This window comes from Anopheles merus, chromosome 2R, assembly GCF_017562075.2.
Source record: "Anopheles merus strain MAF chromosome 2R, AmerM5.1, whole genome shotgun sequence".
Lineage (NCBI taxonomy): Eukaryota > Metazoa > Arthropoda > Insecta > Diptera > Culicidae > Anopheles > Anopheles merus.
In genome coordinates, this window is record NC_054082.1 from 22,777,226 (window position 1) to 22,795,822 (window position 18,597).

Here is an 18,597-nt window from a genome sequence, read left to right on the forward strand (position 1 = left end):
TCGCCGCCACCCGTATGTATTTCCGGTTTAACTCTTCCATTTTCCAACCGCTCCACCCGAAAGCTCACCAAAACCCTTTTTTACCCCTCTCTTTTATATAAACACTCGCTCACTCACTTTTCTTCTGTATTTCGGCTTACCCCTTAGTGGTTTGTTGCCCCTTTTACGCTACACCTACATGCGCTGTCCTGAAAAAAGCAACTTAAACCGGCAGCTGACAGCAAACATTATGCTAGCATTAGCAGCAGCAGCAGCAGCAGCAACAGCAACAAGCATTGAGGAAAAAAGCTGCTAACTCTCTTTCTCTTTACATACTTTCATCTAAGAAAGTTCATCACGAAGAATCGAAAAACAAGGTCCCCTCCGAATCTACTGCTGTACCCCTTCTGTCAAATGTTGTACCTATGTTTCTTATGTTGTGTGTGTGTACGTGTACATATATTCACCAGTTCGTAAGTGTGTGTGAGTGTGAGTTCGTATACAGTTCAACTAAAATCATCCATAAATCTCCTACATCTATCATCTATCATTTCTCCGTTGCCCGATGCGTTTTTGGTGCTCTTTCCCCCATTCTCATTATCGGGACACCGGGGATGGATGTTATTCTATCTATCTATCAACACTGTTCGAAACGTTTCATTTTCCCACCTTCCGATGTAATGATTATTACGGTGAAAGTGCAGCGAACAGATCGATACACCGGCGCTACGGTCGTTTGCTGAAATCATTAATTAAAGCGCCGCATCAATTCTGCTCCAGAAGGGTTTTACCATTTTTAATTATCTGTTCTGGTCTGAGCGAGCTTGAGAGTAAGCTGAGCCATTCCGGACGCATAACGGAGGGTCGGGACACACGCTTTGTATAAAGCTTACGCTGCTATCTTCTATCGCCTTTAGCGCTGCTTTGCATAGATACATCCACACAGCGAAATTTTTTGATAGATGCCCCATAGTCTCTCTTACACTACAAACTTGGAGGCAGTTTGGTAGATGGGTCCTATGAGGGAAGAAATTTATTGTCGAATTACTTTAAATGATGTACATAATTGTGTTAAAAACCTGTACCAGATGATTCGATATGAACATGAAATGGAAATATTAGCGCTTTTCCGTGCTTTGGAATATCTTTCTGAAAACAAAAGCAACTATTACCGCTTTCTATGCGGTCCGGGTCCCGTGGTGTCGTGGTTATCTTCTCACATTGACGCAACACAGGTCGTGGGTTCAAACCTTGGTTTTTAGGAGTGCAGCTTCTAGAATCTGTGATACTCAATGTGTTTTCTAACAAAGCACAAATGAGAAATGCATACATCAATTTTGTATTTTCTTTCATATCGACGACCTCTATTATATCCAGCATGGATCCTAAGAGTGAGCTGAGATATTGTTGTTTGTAAGGACAACTGTTTTCTGCCTCTTTTTTTGTTTAACGCTGCTTCTCTTTGTACAAAAGCAATTATTGGTATTATTTTTTAAATGTTATGAAAAATCACATGAAAATGTGGTGCAGCTTCCCCAACAACTATTATTGGCCCTCGAATTGTAGCTCTGTACGTTTGTGTATATGTGTATGTCTCTATGTGACCTCTGTATGTGTGTGTGTGGCTGTACAAATACCCCTGCCGTAACGACCCTCTCATACACCAACTCGGCTCGAACGAAGCGACTGGCGTTCGAGATGTAAATAGTTGAATTCGAAAACTGTTTGCTTTGTTTTGTTTTTTCGATTTGCAGTGGTTGATTAGTACGGTTGCGCTTTAGTTCATTCCGGATTGTTTACTGTGCATGTTGGCAGTTTGGTTTGGTTTTTCTGTTTGTTAGTTCTCTCCCGTTACGTCGCTGCGGGCGTCGGATCGATGGATCGTTTAAGTGCGACACGATCCTCGTCCGCCGGAACGCATCCCTAAGCTGATGCGATTGACCGGCGTTGTTGGCTACCGATCTTGGTGTTGTTCTCGTTCGACGTTTGCGACCCTTCAATCCATTCTGTGCTCGTTTGTAAAATGTGTGTGAGTGTAAATAAGCTTACGTGCACCAGCACAAGCCACTCGGAATTGGACCGGTAGATCCCGAGTTTTTGGGATGGCCATCAATCAGCAAAAGTTACCGCTCCTATTTCACAAACATTTTCATCTTTGTTTAGGCTTTTTTTGTTTAAGTTTTCACTGGCCTTACGTTTGGGAAACTGAGCTTTTCGTTTTTGATTTTGGGTTTACTGATTTACTTAAAATGTACATAAAGTGCTCTTAGCGAGATTAAAACATTTTTTTGCCATCATTTTTCTTTTGTTCGTTTATCAACTTTCACTATCCATTGAACGATGAAATACTGCGTTACAAGTGTCTTCACTCGACAAGCGTAGACCAGCTTGGGTGGTTTCTTTTTCTTTCTTTAAGTCGAGTTATTTGGATGTTCATTTCCTTTTCATTATTATAGTTTTATAGCTTTTTCTTTCGTTAAACATCAACCATTGGACAAAACTCTTTAAGCCAAAAGAAATCATTACTATTCGCCAAGCAAAGGGGAGACTGTTTCCTCTACCGGTGGCCACTACCAAAGAACGAAGCACCAACAACACTGGTCATCTAATATTTTAGAAAAGAAAGCCCTCGGTCCATCTCCAGCAAACAACGCGTCACTGCTCAACTGCATCAACTAGTTTTGTGTGTGTGTGTGTGTTTTTGCGTGTGTTCAAACGTGGAAGTTTCCCGAACACATGCTGGCCAGTGTTCTGGTTCCGGCTTTCCCTTCGCGGGTGCTCAACCCTCAAGCACGACCCTATACCATTGCCTTTCTGCTTGTTCTTCTTCTTTTCCCGCCCCGACTTCACTTGCGTGTTCAGTTTCTCAACATGGCGTCGGTGTTCATGCGAATTTTCAACCTAATTTGTATGATGCTGCTGATCGGCCACTGGAGCGGCTGCTTACAGTTTCTCGTGCCGATGCTGCAGGGCTTCCCATCCAACTCTTGGGTGGCAATCAATGAGCTACAGGTAAGTGAGCTCTAGTGAATATTGGAGACTGATAGGCAAGCTTTTACATTTGCTGTTTTGTTTCATGTTTCTGTTTCCCTTTGCAGGAATCATACTGGTTAGAGCAATACTCATGGGCACTGTTCAAAGCGATGTCGCACATGCTTTGCATAGGATACGGAAGGTAGGTGGTAGGTCCAGCTTGGTGCACTACTGCTGGAATGCATGCAGCAAGCTCCAGTTCGTCTGCGTGAAGCCATTGTTTTGCTAATATCTATCTCTACTGCCTCTGCCGGACAGATTTCCTCCTCAATCACTGACAGATATGTGGCTTACGATGCTTTCGATGATATCTGGTGCCACCTGCTACGCCTTATTCCTTGGGCACGCTACCAATCTCATCCAGAGTCTGGACTCTAGTAGACGTCAATATCGCGAAAAGGTATGTGCCGTGACCCCCAGCCGGTTGTGCAAATGTGATGTACTAATTTACTAACCCCAAACGCCCGCCACGCCCAAAATGGTGCGCCTCCTGCAGGTCAAGCAAGTGGAAGAGTACATGGCGTACCGGAAGCTGCCGCGCGATATGCGACAAAGAATTACTGAATACTTCGAGCATCGGTACCAAGGTAAATTTTTCGACGAAGAATGCATTCTCGGCGAGCTGAGCGAAAAACTGCGGGAAGATGTGATAAACTACAACTGTAGGTAAGTACCGATCGACGGGGCCCCTCCATCGTGCGATTGAAATATACGCCAAGCACAAGGATAAGACCCTGCCCCGAGCCCAATTAATGCTAATATGCAACCTGTTTTTTTTCTTCTTCTTCTCGTATGTGTGTGTGTGTGTGTGTGTGTGTGTGTGTGTGTGTGTGTGTTTGTGTGAATGTGTGTGTGTGTTTGCGCGCGTGTGTGTGTGTTCCACAGGTCCTTAGTTGCTTCAGTGCCTTTTTTCGCGAACGCTGATTCTAATTTTGTATCAGATGTAGTGACTAAACTTAGATACGAAGTTTTTCAACCTGGTAAGGAGATACTGACACACGCGTTAAATGTGAAAGATGCAGTAGCATAGCAGTTTAACTTCACCCCCGTCTGCTCTTCCTCTTCCAGGTGATATTATAATTAAGGAGGGAACTATAGGATCAAAAATGTATTTTATTCAAGAAGGCATTGTAGATATCGTCATGGCTAATGGAGAGGTACGAACGACCAGGGGTGGTGTGACCCGTTTTGCAAGATGTCTCCACTCAATGCAACCCTTCTGTCTTCCTGCAGGTCGCTACATCACTGTCGGACGGATCATACTTCGGAGAAATCTGTCTGCTTACCAATGCCAGAAGAGTCGCCAGCGTTCGTGCCGAAACCTATTGCAACTTATTTTCACTCAGCGTTGATCACTTCAATGCGGTACTGGACCAATACCCACTGATGCGCAAAACGATGGAAACGGTGGCCGCGGAAAGGTTGTAGCAGGGCGCTTGCAGATAAAAGCGATCGTACCTCGGTATTAATCCTCGTGCTCCTTTCTTTTTCAACTTTCCCTGTTGCAGGTTAAACAAGATTGGCAAAAATCCCAACATTATGGCGCAGAAGGAGGAATCGGAATCGGGCAATACGGAAACCAATCAAATTAGTGCTGTAGTGAACGCTTTAGCTGCTGAAGCTGATAATGTAGATAACCTAAGGTACGCATTACGCATAGCAATTCCGTTTTGATCCGCGTTCATCATGTAATGGTGTCTCCATGTTTTGTTTTTGTTTCATTTCGTTCCCCACAGTGACGGTAACGGTAGCATGAAGAAGGGCACTTCGCAGTCCAGCTTGAACGAGCTCAATCAAAGCTTGAAGATGAGCTTACCCCGGCCGAAGAGCGGCGAGTTTAGGGCCCTTTTTGAGGGCTGAAACGCCACCCACAAGGGAGCGTGACCGTAAGAGGGTAGGAGCGAAGCGGAGCAGAGCGGAAATAGTGGCATGTGGAGAAGTGTGGTGTGGGGGGAGAAGCATGTTTTCTTCAGGCCTTATGACAGTGACAATGTATGTGTGTGTGTGTGTTTTTGTGTGTGTATGAATGTGTATCGACATACACATAACCGACCCAGCGACGAAACAAACATCCAAAAAACACTGATACACATACTCTCTTTCTCACACACACACACACACACACACGCATATACACATACTTACACAGACAAGAACAATGATCAAATGAAGCAATGAAAAAATGGCATCTACTCTTGTAGCGCGTTACGTTAGTGACAGGAGACAAACACACACACGCACACACATACAGACGTCTACTATCAGCTCACACTACACTCAGACACTCAGTACACGTGGGACAACCCCGTTTGATCGTTTCAGGTTCAGTTAGGATGCAATTTGTAGTGAAGATGTTTCGGTTAGATCGAATTAAGTTAGACTAATTATCTTTCTTCTTCGAGGGTAGTATAAGTAGGTGGTGCGAGTGGGAAGGTACGGGAGGGGAGGAAGCGTATGAATGCGGGGACATGATGCTTGTAGGAAAAGGGCCTTGGGGCAAAGTATATACACTTATACATATACAATTATACCGAAGGAGAGTATACAAACACACTCACACACACTAACCCACACTCTTACACACACACACACACACACACGTACGCTTCCCCTCCCACCATATGCGCACGAGCGGGCGCATAAGTAATTATATTTTAGGAGTTAGTAGAAAGTGCAGCGTAGCAGCGGCGCACCATTACATCTTTCTTTAGTTCTTCTTAGGCGAGATATACATATACATACATATATATATATACATATATACATATATACATAGATATATGGCAGTAGTGCATTTGGGTGTGTGGGGGGAAAAAGGGAGGGAGGGTGGGAAACCGCCGCAGTAGTGAAAACAGGGAGTAGCAGAACACTTCAAAACTTGCGCTACAATTTCACGCACGTTGCATCGATGAGAAAGTACCAGTGAAAGAGAGAGAGAGAAAGAGAGGGACAGCGAGAGAGAAAGAGAGAGAGAGAGCGGAAGAGAAAGAGAGAACATTGAAGAGAAGCAATCACGAACCGGAAGAAGAAAGAGGATGATGGGGCGATGGGAAGGGACGAAAGCGTAGCAACAAAAAACCCTTCGTTTCCTGCACTCCGCTCCGGTAGTAAACTCAGGACTACTCTAAACGCTCTGAACACGCACTGTTAACGCACAACAAGCAGCATGAAGCAAACAAAACAAAAAAAAACAAAAAAGGCAAAACCGCTGAGTTCTTCTTGGGGCTTTGCTTTCGATGGTGCTGTACGCGCAGGATGCGGAAGCTTTTTATGACGTGCCAGCAGCTAATTGGGGTGGGAAAGGAGGGTGGTAAGGGAGGGAAACATTGCACAAAGCTGCAGGGAACACAAACACTGCGGCAAGAACACGGCTTTGCGCACAGCTCGTACGCACGGGCGCGCGTGCGCGCAACGGATAAATACAGGCGACACGGGGAGCTAGAACTGGCAACGTTAGAACAATACGAGAGAAAGTCTTTATTTACCTTGTTGGTGGGTGTTGTGGGCGGTGAGGTTGGAGGGTGGGACAGTTTTATGGTGGGCTAGAATGTCCACAGCAAGACCTGGCAAGTGGGGGGGGGGGGGGGGGGGTACAACGGGGGGACAAGAACAATTAGAAACAACAATCGGGGATTTAGCAGGAAGGGGCCTTAGGCGCAGGATTGAGTAACTCGTATTTAAGTAGAGATTTACACTAATGAATAAAACAATTCAAACAAACAAACACACACACACACCCACACACATACTAAGTCGCACGGAGAGGAAACAAGCGTGGACGCGGGTGCCAATACCACAAAAGCGCCCATAACAAAAAAAATGCGAAAAATCGGGAGGTGCGTAAAGAGTGGCTCTTTTTCCTCATTTGCCTCCTTAACGCACTGCTAGGACGTGCTAAGCTGGGTAATAAAGGAAAGGAAAACACAAACACACACACACACTCGAGAACAATTACACGGGATATAAGGGAGGGGGGGGGTGAATTAAGGGAATAGGCGTAGTAACATAGCGAACGAATCGAACCAGGAGAAAAGAAGGAGTGTAGAAAAAGGGGAAAGGGAAAGCAATTAAGTATAACTTAAGAAGAACAACTAATGTGGTAGCAGCGAATGAGGGAGAGATTTGCAAAAAGAAACAAAAAACAAAAGAAGTGGAAAAATAACAACCACAATAGTAAAAGAAAGGTAAACAAACATTAGAGAAAAAGGAGAAAATCAAATCAATTAGAAAATAAAACCGAGAAAAAGGCGAAACAAAGATACAAAACTAAAACTAAAAACGACGTGGGAGCAAGAGAAACATAAAGCCATTTGAAACAGAACTCTCACTATCTCTCTCTCTCTCTCTCTCTCTCTCTCTATCTCAGTAGCGGTGTAGTGGTGTAGTAGTGCAACTGGGGTAGAGCCAACGGCAAGGGGAGAGCAGACGGGAAGAAGTGTTGTGTGTGTCTGAGGGGCGGGGCGCAAATGGCGCGCGAAGGCGTTTATTTAGTTCGTGTTGCGTTCTTCAATTTATGTGTCGCGTCTAATTCGAGATTTTTCCAGTCTAAGTCCGTAGCAGTACTAGTAGCAGTAGTAGCAGTAGTAGGCGATGGAGAGAGGAGTGATGGTGTGTTTGCGATTGCAGAGCTGTAATTAAGAGAATCAAAATTACAAAAAGAAGCAGAATAAAAAAAAACACACACACAGTCCTTTTCTTTTGTAGTAGTTTTGCGCAAACAAAAAACGCGCTGGCGCGCGCGCCTCAGCAGTTACGTTTGCCGCAACAAACAAACAAACAAACCTACACACAGACACACACACAGTGATACAATAGCTGCTCTCTCGCTCTCTCTTGTAGGACAAAAGCAAGCAAGCAAAGCAAGCAAAAGAAATCAACTAAAATAATTAGCTCAGCTACACACTCTCTCACACCGCAACCGTCGGGACCGACCGCCGTCGAACGGTTGACGGTGGAGGGGAGGGTGTTTAGCAAAACCAAACTCTATTTAGTGCAATTTTGTTGTGGGAGAAGGAATAAGAAAAAAAAAGAGAGAACAAGAGGAGTATGAAGAAGAAAAAAAGGGTGAAAAAGGAAGGGGTGTTCCGTTGTCCTGTGAAAATCAAAACAAACAAACAAACAAAACCCAAAAGCAACAACAAAACAGCAACAACAACTCACAAAAGAGCGTTGTAGATATAGTTGATCGTCGTTTCATGATAGTTTATTCAGCATTACTGATAGATTAGCTGGCTTACACTACTAAAAACAGTGATTGTGAATAAAACCCTAGAATGAACTAAAAAGGCATCAAAAACACGGTTGGGTCCGTCTTTTTCGTTTGCATTTTGTTTGCGATGACAACTACTACTCACCCTGTAAAAGAGTGGCGGAAAAGGTTCGGACACGAATGGCAAAGGTAAGTGAAAGCAGTGCTGCAAAATGTCACTGTCAATGCCATAAAAAAATCGGACTGAAACAAAATCCATATCAGCGTCACGTACTCAATTGTGATAATCAGAGGTGATACTCAAAACTGTTGGTCATTTGGACATTTTAGCAACTAACTTTTGGTCATTGACTTTGTTATGACTTTTTTTTTAATGATTGCGGTTCAGCAAAAAGGTCACTGACATAACAAACATGACAAATTTCGGCTGAAACAAAATCATGTCAGCGTCACGAGCTCTACTGTGATGATCAGAGGCGAGCCTCAAACAGTTGGTGCGACCATCACATGCTTGGTGACATCCTCTTGGTCAGTCACTTGGTCGCGACATTTTTTGTCGATGATTGTCACGATAGTCATGGGACATATGGCGTGCGTGCGAACGGTCCCATGCAACAAAATGAGCATGTTTTCTCGCTCTGTGTGACACCGCAGACCATCAAACCGGACAGACCGAGAAAGCATGCTCATTTTAGTGCTTGAGACCACACACCAAGTATATTCCAAGAATGTTGTGATTATCATTGAGAGAAAATGTCGTGAACAAGTGAGTGACCAAGAGTTGGGAGCTAATCAAAGTGTCACCAAGCATGTGATTGATCCTCCAACTGTTTGAGTCCCATCCCTGACCATCTCAGTTGTGTACGTGATCTGATTTGAGCTCCGTTTCAATCATCAGTATTGGTAACTGAAGCAGTGGCAATTCTAAGCACCACTGTTCGAGGCCAGAAAAAGTCATAATTATGCGTGTGACGACTTCAAGCTTAGCTTGTCAGTCAGAGTATCGCGTTGGACTCAAGCATTCGCATGTAGCGTTCGGCATATCATGACGCACTTTTATTGAATATCAGCAATGATCATCAAGCTACCACGGATATGTTCATTGTTTTCGTTGGTGAAAATCTCGCGATGCTCATGACATTATGCAGCACTGCGTGAAAGGACCCGAATGAATGGTGAGGCGTCTCCATTGCACAAAACTGTCATGCAGAAGACAAAAGAAAAAAGAAGTGTGTCTCTTGTGTTTTTTTCTATCCTTTTATTTTGCCTTTTTAATTGCGCAATCGGTTAAACAGATACAAATTTGTGTTATAAATATATAAAATATTATGAAATAGTGAGTGTATGTTTGTGTGTTGGCGTGTGTGTTTTTTTATCACACAGCATGGATGGAAACCACCACAAACACACAACACCTTCCCTCCCCCTCCGCGTTCGATGTTACATGCGGGGATGGGGTAACACGTGTGTGTGTGTGTTTGCGTGGGGAGATTTTTGTAATGTATTCGTATATTTTTCCTCACTTTTGTCCACACTTTGCATGTTTCTGTTTTTCCTTTTTCCGGTTCCAGTGCTGTTTCTGCTTCAAAAACTTTTAATTCAGCACGTGTTTTGCAATTATCGTGTTTGTTCATGACTGTGATCTATTTCTCTCTCTCTCTCTCTCTCTCTCTCTCTCTCTCTTTCTCTCTCTTCCTCCCTGTGTGTAATCCTGCTTTCTTTTGCCTTTGCTAGGTTTAAGGTATGATATTTATGATTTTTATGATTGGTTTGATAAATGTTTATTTTTGTTAAATATACTTTTCTGCGCCTCTGCAACCCCTGCTATCATGAACCGCGTTCGCGTGTGTGTCTGTGTGTATTGTGTGTCTAATATAATAAGTAAGTATGATGAAAATGTTCATGCCTTTTGATTATCTCATCTTTTCGCCCTTTTCTTTCACCCCCAGTACACCACAGACTGTTATCTTCGTTTCGCAGAACTCGCCTGGCCCGGTCCTTTCTGGACTGTCTCAATTCCTTCTCTGTGCGCTGTGTGTAACTTAAAATGTAAGCCAATTCCTTTAGCAATTCACATTCTCCTCATTTTGATTGCGTTTTCTTTCGTAAGTTGTTACTTTATTTCGTCGAGATTTCCACCTTTTGCTTTCATATTCCTTCCTTCAACTTCAACACTTTCCCACTCCGCTCCGCTAACAGTAGCAGTAAGCTGCAATCGAACACAGTTTGTTCGGCGCCATTTAGTTTTGTTCGTTTTTGGTTTTTTGTTTCTGTTCAAAAGCTACCTAAATAGTTTCGCACTTCCTTTTGCCCTTTCGTTCAATGCTGCGCAACGGCAAACGGAACGTTGTTTTGGAGGTTTGCTGCTAGCGAGAGCAAAATTTCGCCTTTCCGTGTTTTGTTGTGTATGATGGAGTGGTTGTGTGCGCAAGAGCTGTGTGTATAAATTCGGGCTCTAACAATTCACGAGAACGCTAAGGAAAGGCTACAATTAACGGTTACACTATTATTTATTTAACACTACTATACGCAGGGGAGGGGGGCGCTATGGGATTTTTGATGAGTTAAAATATTCGATCAACACACACACTCACATACACACTCTCTTCGCGCGCCCTGCTAGCACATACATTAATTTCATTTTTATCTTTTCACTGCCATCCCCTGCTACGTTCGAATTATAGTTCTTTGTTGTTGTTATTAAACATTCCATTCCATTTCCTACTAATTAATCAATAAACGTTCAAAGTGCATATAAGCGAATTGAAAGCTATCTCAAAAAAAGGCAAAAGAACGCGCGCGCGCACGCGCACGCAAGGCTAGAGAGCTTGAAAGGGGAGGGGGGAAAAGAAAGAAATGACAAAAACAAAACAAGAACGCAACAACAACGGCCTTATGCTTAGCTGTCTGTTGTATAGCTAAAAAAACTCTGGGTGTGTGTATAACCTCTAATTGTGAATCGAAAAACCATTTTAAAGCAGACACAAGTGTGTATCCACTGGCAGCAGAAGAAAGCTCAAATCGTTGACAAATTAAAAGGAATCATTAAAAAAGGAAAGAAGGAAAAAACATTTCACTGGACATAAGCATGGGCTCTCGACAAACAGGAATAAGCAATCATCCACCATCGGTGATGGTGGCGTGGTGCGGCGCAGTAAGTAGCTGCAAAGTGGCGTAAAATAGAGCAGGTGCGCGCGCGTGCACACGCGGTGCGTGTATAAAGCGAGAGATTAAATTCAGTGCGCCCGGGAATGGATGGGGATGTTGCAGCCGGCTATTACTATCCCCCTTTCCTCCTGTCCGCTCTTGCTCTGAATGCAGTTTTTAACAAGCATTATTCTTTTTCTAAACAAAGCTACCACCAACAACAAACTGATTGGAGATTTCGAAACAAAAAAAAACGTACGTACGCACGCTGGTTAATAGCTAAATCGTTGTGTGGTGTTGATGTTTCTCCTTCTCTCGGCGTACGCTCATACTAAAGGCCAAAAGACGCAATTGCGCAATTCAAACGTAAATATGTTATAACTACTAATCATCATGCTTGGCATAAAACAAAAAGATATACTCCTATTCGCTAAACTTGTAGGTATATAGGTAGTATGGGAGGGGGAGGGAGGAGCGGGTGAGTGGGATGACGCTAAATAATTATATCGAAGGGAATTCAGCATTGTGTGTTTTATCGTCCTTTTCATCGTCTTCTCTCTCTTTCTCTCTAGTTTCGTTTCGTATCGTATGCGTTCGTTCTAACACGCGTGCGTTTAATCCGGGTCTAATGGTTCTCGCCAAATAGCCAATGCCTACCACAATTATCCGTCTCTCTCTCTCTCTCTCTCGGACAAGTGGCCATAATACATATGTACTCTCCTTAAGGGGGTCAGTTGTGTTTGAAATTTGTTAAAGTGCATGCACGCACAAACTTCTACAGACTGTAGCTCTAAAGAACTGTTCAAAAGTGAAAACATGCAGAACACGTACCACACTACACTTGTGAGAAGAACGGTTGCACTACTATTACTAGATCTGCTCAATGGTTGCTTGGATTGTAGGGGGGGGGGGACTATTTTGCGTGTCGACACTAACTCACTCACACACACGCACATACACACACCTAGACGAATAATTGTATGGTTCGATACTTTTAGCAAGATTTGCCCGAGAACGAAAGCAAGAAGAAAGTCTGGTTGTTGGTTGACCATTTGTTCGACTTTCGTCCCTTTCTCTTCCCCTTTCTTTTGGCTGCGTGCCTTCATCACTAACTAAAAACACGGTTAAACAATAGGAATATGCGATTATGGTGTATTAAGACCATTCGGGTGTGGGGGGAGGTAAGAGAGAGCATTAGGTCTCTCCCATCCCATCCCATCACACTGCAGTGCCTCTCTCTCTCTCTCTCTCTCTATCTCTCTCCGGCTTTTTTCCCCGATTAGTGACATCACATTGCTTGCGGAACAGGCACGAGCAATTGGTCAGCGGGCAGATGCTGTTCCGGCTGTTCCGGTGGAGAGGTGGCAGCTACTGCTGCTGCATCGACCGGCACTGCTGCTTCTGTCACGGTACCAACGACACCGTTCGTCTTGGCGGCAGCAGGAGGAGCGGCTGCCGCCGTCGTTGCTGTTCCCTTGGGTCTCGTGATTGGCGCCGGTTTCTTAGTGCCCGGCGCTGGGGAAACGGCACTGGTGGTCGACTTCTTGGCCGCCACACCGTTCTGCTGCACCTTTCGCACTGAGGGCGAGGTCGCCCCGGCGGTGGCAGCCTTCGGTGCGAGCGAGGTGCGCGTGGTCGTCGTCGTTCTGCCAGCGGCTGTGGAGGACGACGCTGTCTTCGATGCTGTGGTTTTAGCGTCAAGCAACGGCTTCTTGGCGGCAGCGGTGGTGCCGCTACTGCTCGTTTTGCCGGCCAAACCACTACCAGCTGAGGCGCTGGTTCTGGTGGCGGCTCCCGTTCGCGGCACTGTGCTGCTTGTGGTAGTCTTGGTCGTTCTGGCAGCGGCGCCATCAGTCGCGGAAGTTCCGTTCGTTAGCGAGCTCTGAAAAACAATCATTTAACACATTCGCCATTAAAACGAACGTTCTGGAAGCGGTTGGCCGAAATGTGGCGCTATACTCTTACCTTAGCTGCAACGGTTCTCTTTGCTGTAGTCGTTGTGGTGGTACTTGTCTTCGAAGGAACTGATGCACTCGATACGGCGCTCGAGGGTCGCGAGGTGACGGTGCGTGTGGTGGTGCTGCTGGCAGTCGACAAACGCGAGCTTGGTTTTGGGGCTGCACCTGCACTTCCTGTGGCCGGTTTGGGTGCGGCAGTTCTATATTAAAACATACAAGAAAATGTGTAAATATTACAACAAAACCATTATTTCATTCCCTTACGATTGAGCCCAATTATTCTTACCTCGTCACTGAACTAGCGCTGGCCGCTTTCGTTGTGCTCGTTGCAGAAGTGGCGGTTTTCGTTGTGCTCGTGGCGGAAGCGGCCTTGGTTCGTGCGGCCGCCACCGACGATGCTGTGGTCTTGGTCGCTGGCGCAGCCTTTGTCGCGTCTGTGGATGGTTTGCCGGTCGTAGTACGCGCTGCTGCCGGTCCGCTAGACGAGGTAGGTGCTTTCGCGAGTGGCTTGCGTGCGGCAGTAGTGGTGGTGCTGCTGCTGCCAACACGTGTCGCTGCGCTCTTGGTCGCAGTACTGTCCTTATACACGGCTGCGGAGGCTGATGGTTTAGCGGATGCTGTCGTTTTCTTTGCCGCGGTCGTTGAGGGTGCCTTTGGCTTGGCGGTCGGCTTGCTGGTAGCCGCTGCAGTGGCTGCCGCAGCTGCAACTGCAACGGTGGCGGCAGCAGCAGCGGCCGCTACTGCAGTACCCGCTACATCTGCCGATTCCTTTTCCGCTTCGGCTACCTGCGGTTCTTCGGCCTTCTTATCGTCGCTTGCAATCGTTTGTTCTGGTTCCGCGGGCATTTCAGCGGTCTCCTGTGGTTTCGCAGCTTCCACCATCGGCTCTGGGTCAGCCTTCTGGTCAGGTGCGCCGCCCATCAGATCTATATAGTTCTGCGATGCCTGCGGTTCGCTGCTGTCGACGCTAGCGGCCGGCTCCTGGGAGGAAAGCAGCCCTGGCTCCGGATCGTAGACAGAAGCTTCCAGCGCAGATGCCTCCTTGTGGTAAGCGGCTAGCTCTGACTCTCCACCCGCGAACGGGCTGCTGCTGCCGGACGTTTTGCCCAACTGCTGCTCGATCGATGATTGCAGCATCTTGAACTCGGGACTCTGCGAAATGTCGGAACTCGCGCCTCTCGGCACCTGATCGGCGGGGTAGTCTTCCACGCGCCCATGGTACATCTCTCCGCCCTCCAGCATAAGGTTATCCATTTGGTGCGCCAGATCGACGGACGACGGCGAAATGTCCACCGTTTCCTTCTGCTCCACCGACAGCTCCTCCTTGGCGCTGTAAGTTTCTTCCGGCTTCACGAGCTGATCAAACTCTTCGTGCGCGTACTGTGCCTGAACCGGGGCCACTTCCTGCGCGTCAACCAACGGTTCCTGGGGCTTTTCCTCCTCGTCGTCCGGCAGTTCCTGCACCTTGTTCAGCAGTTCCATCTCGGCATCCGCATCGGCAACCGCCGGCTGCGCCAGCAGATCGACACCAGCATTTTCGTAATCACCAACACCGTTCGCCATGTCACCCGACCCAGCCAGCAGCTGCTGCTCCACCACTGTTTGTTCGTTAAATTCGCTCAAATCGAACGGGTGAACTGCCAGTGGGGAGCGCAGGTGCGACTCTCCGGCACCACTCTCGTCCGCACCACCATTCTCTCCATTTTCCCCACCGTACTCCTCGAACTCGTGCGGTCTCTTGTCCATCTCGGTTTGGAAGTCGGTTTCGGCCGGTACGTCCAGGTCTTCCATGGACGACATCGTGCCCTTGCGTGGACTTTGCGCAACGATCGCGTCTTCACGCAGTTCATGCATCTTGGGATTGATCTCAGCGCCGCCACCGCCAACCGATCCGGTTACTGGTACGAATTCCTTGGCTTCGGGATTCAATGACCAACCGTAATCACCTCCGCCACTGCCATCCTGCTGCTGCTGCTGCTGCTGCAACAGATTCATCGACTTCTCCTCCGTTTCGTACAGGTGCTTTTCGTTCAGCTCTTCTCCATCGGTCGTAGGGCTCATGGTATCGTCCATGCCCGAACCGAACATATCCTTTTCGTGGCTGTATTGTTGTTGCTGTTGCTGCTGCTGCGCCGGGAAGTTCTCCACCGGAGACATTGGCGTCTCGGGCGAGTGTGGTTGGTCGCCAACTGATCCACCGTACATGCTAGCCTCCATGTTTACACTATCACTGGGAAGGTCGTACGCAGGCACTACCGGTTCGGATGTTTCTTCTTCGTTTACCGTTTCGCTATTGGTATCGCACACCGGCGCGTCCGCTGTTGGTGGTAGAACGTCCTGGAACAGCGAGAAAAGCGAAATTAAACATTAATCGTGCGCTCCTTTCAACTAACTAGAACTAGAACAGCAATCCATGCACAGCCGCTAACCCCAACACAGCACATACACACTCACAGCAATGCACTAAAAGTGCATCACTCATCGTGCGTGTGTCGCTTGCTATTTTCACACTTTCACACAACCACATACCGCACCCCTTCACCTCCACACCACACCGAACTCGAACAGAAAAGAAAGAAAGAAGCAGCAGAAGCCCTACCTCGTTGAAATCGTTCAGCAAATTGACAACTTCCTTGGTTTCGCCGCCAGTGCTGCTGATGACATCATCAACTTCGTTCGCACTCTCCGACACGGTCGATTCCGCCGCGTAGTCGCCAAGAATATCTGCCACCGCCGCCGCCGGTTCGTTCGTATTCGGCACAGCCGCTACCTCGTCGTGATGTTCTGCCACCACACGACCCCCCGCCACACCGTCTTCTTCTTCCTCGTTGCTCTCCTGGGCCGGCGTTTGCTCCACTTGCTGCTGCTCCTCCTCTTCGCAGTTCACTTCCACCTCCTCTTCCTGCTGCTGCTGCTGTTCTTCGAAATGTTGCTGCTCTACTTCTTGGACTGGCTCCTGCTGCTGCAGCACGTCGTTTTCCTGCTGAAGTGGCTCTTCGGGTGCGAAACTGTTGCTGATGCTGCTGCTGTACTCAACCGGGAGCGTAGTTTCGTCCGAGGGCGTGCTTTCTTCCGGCTGCTTTTCAGGCGCTGGCTGCGATTCTTGTTCGTGTTGTTGCTGCTGCTGTTGCTCTTCGCTGTTCACCTTCACGTAGTCCCATTCGTCTTCTTCGGAGTCTTCGCAGCAACCGGCATCATCATCCTGTTTGACGTCTGCACTATGACGATCTTGACACAAGAAAAAGAGAGAGAGGGACAGAGAGCGGGAGAGGGAGAGAAAGAGAGATAGAAAGGTGAAGTTTGACGATCGCTCACGTACGGAACGGAACAAAATGACGGTTCGGAGAAGATACACCAACAATGTCTTCTCCCGCTTTTGCACCGCAGGCCGGCGAATTGGCGTTACCTTGTTGCACGGAAAAATCTGTCCACTTTTTTATTGTTATTGCTGATATGCAAGCCAAACAACTGATTAGCGCAATACGGACAGATAAGGAGACAAACAAACAGTTAAACGTTCACGATATTCACAGGCACGTATGACGACCAAACACAAGCCCAGCGTAGTCTGCTATGATTCATCTGAAGGCGAGCAACCATCAAACTGGCAGAGTGAGAACTTGGCCATTCCTCGAAACGCACGATACGCGCGAAAGAGAGAGAGAGAGAGAGTTTGTATGGGTGTGTGTGTGCGAGAGCACGCGCGCTCGAAATGAGAGCGAGATCCGAGGCGTTGCATTTCGCTCGCTCGTGATGCAAATAACTGCCGCCCTTCAACGGATGCTCGCCCAAAGAACGCAAACGTCAAAAGTTTGCTCAGAACTATTCGATCCATGAAGGCAGGCGATGAGTTCTGTGCAGCAGATTTTAAACATCGCACGAAAACAGCGCCTGCATTGAAGAGTTTCTTTCTCAATTTCTTTTTTGAATAGCTTTGAACATGAAACATAAATAATCTATGCCGTGAACATTGAAAAGGATACAAAAACAAAAATACCTAGAATGATCTATCGCTGGACCGTGTGTTGTCAAGAATCAGAAAAAATGCAATATGATGGTTTTCAATTTGATTTTACACTTTGAGCCCAAACAAAAATGTACATACCGATAGTAAAATGTACCAATAACTACTTCAAACTATCCAACCCAACAGTTGGAAAAAAATGACAACATTAACCCTACCACTGCCCAATCCAGGCAAGGGCCGGGTTCGAAGAGCAACCCAGGTACACGCCGAAGGTTTTCTAAAATTAACTTATTAAAACCCGTATTTTTGTACTTACCAGTGCCATAATCACTATCGAACACCTTCTCGTGATGCAGATCCTCCTTCTCCGCACCATCATCCGCGCCGTCGAAGTCGGACTGCTTCTCCTCGCCCATCATCAGCTGACCATCGTCGTCGTCTTCGTCATGCTCGTGGAGCATCGCTGCACCGCCGGACACCTGCTGCTGCTCGATCAGCTGTCGTCGTATCGCCTCCGGAATGCCGAACGAATCAAGCTGATCGATCAGTTTGTTGTCGACGATTGCATCCGCACCGAGCAGATCGTTAACGATTGGTTCGTCAATCGTTTTGAGAGGAACTAGTTCATCCGCATTCAGCTCCGCCTTCAGGGCAGGCACGATTTCTGCTGCATCCAGCTTTTCCGACGCACCATCACCCCCGTCACCACCACCCACCAACTCGTCCCCGATGGTTTCGGTCAGCTCATCGTAATGATGATGCTCACCGTTACCGTTGACGTGCGGGACGGCGTGCACCAGCTGGTCCTCCTCGGACAGATCCACCGGCGGATCGGCGGCACTGAGGCTGGATGGTGAAGTGGGCTCTTCCTCCTCGTAGTCGGTCGTGTTTGCCGCCTCGCCCATACCACTTGGCGCCAGATCGAGCGGTACGTTTAGTGACTGAGCGAACGGATTGTGATGGTCCATGGTATGGTGCTGTGGCTCTTCTGCACCGCTGTCCGCCCCGTGAGCCGCCTCATGCTCCAACATATCACCATTGTCCAGCAGCTGCGCGGACTTGACGGCTTCCTCTAGCAGCGGGCTGGGCGATTGCTGCTTGCTATCGTGCACACCGTCCACGTCCGTCTCTGGGCCGAGGCCTCCGTCTGAGAGGAAGCCCATGTCGTCCATCGGACCGACGCACAGCGTGGAGGCGGCAGACTTTGGTTCCAGCATTGCACTTTCTACCATGAAGTTTTGTATATCGTCGTACGTTTTATGATCCTCCATACCGATGGCGTTGTTCTGTGAGGCATGACAAAC

At 47.2% G+C, this 18,597-nt stretch overlaps 2 protein-coding genes across 12 annotated transcripts in view; one reads left to right on the forward strand and one right to left on the reverse strand.

Annotated features, from left to right (window-relative positions):
• Positions 1 to 8,297, forward strand: part of LOC121590297 — a 37,674-nt gene extending 29,377 nt beyond the window's left edge. For all 10 annotated transcript variants that reach the window (XM_041909819.1, XM_041909815.1, XM_041909824.1 and 7 more), the window contains 9 exons: positions 2,842 to 2,991; positions 3,078 to 3,154; positions 3,271 to 3,412; positions 3,509 to 3,678; positions 3,898 to 3,992; positions 4,081 to 4,169; positions 4,246 to 4,433; positions 4,521 to 4,655; positions 4,749 to 8,297. In XM_041909819.1, the coding sequence (XP_041765753.1) occupies positions 2,842 to 2,991; positions 3,078 to 3,154; positions 3,271 to 3,412; positions 3,509 to 3,678; positions 3,898 to 3,992; positions 4,081 to 4,169; positions 4,246 to 4,433; positions 4,521 to 4,655; positions 4,749 to 4,872 (1,170 nt within the window). In that variant the 3' untranslated portion in view covers positions 4,873 to 8,297. The remainder of the gene's footprint in view (positions 1 to 2,841; positions 2,992 to 3,077; positions 3,155 to 3,270; positions 3,413 to 3,508; positions 3,679 to 3,897; positions 3,993 to 4,080; positions 4,170 to 4,245; positions 4,434 to 4,520; positions 4,656 to 4,748) is intronic.
• Positions 8,298 to 9,867: 1,570 nt separating this feature from the next.
• LOC121590296 (histone acetyltransferase KAT6B-like) overlaps positions 9,868 to 18,597 on the reverse strand; it is a 42,625-nt gene continuing 33,895 nt past the window's right edge. For both annotated transcript variants that reach the window (XM_041909812.1, XM_041909814.1), the window contains 5 exons: positions 17,610 to 18,579; positions 15,926 to 16,554; positions 13,613 to 15,663; positions 13,334 to 13,526; positions 9,868 to 13,250 (listed from right to left, as the gene is read on the reverse strand). In XM_041909812.1, coding sequence (XP_041765746.1) covers positions 12,657 to 13,250; positions 13,334 to 13,526; positions 13,613 to 15,663; positions 15,926 to 16,554; positions 17,610 to 18,579 — 4,437 coding nt within the window. In that variant the 3' untranslated portion in view covers positions 9,868 to 12,656. The remainder of the gene's footprint in view (positions 13,251 to 13,333; positions 13,527 to 13,612; positions 15,664 to 15,925; positions 16,555 to 17,609; positions 18,580 to 18,597) is intronic.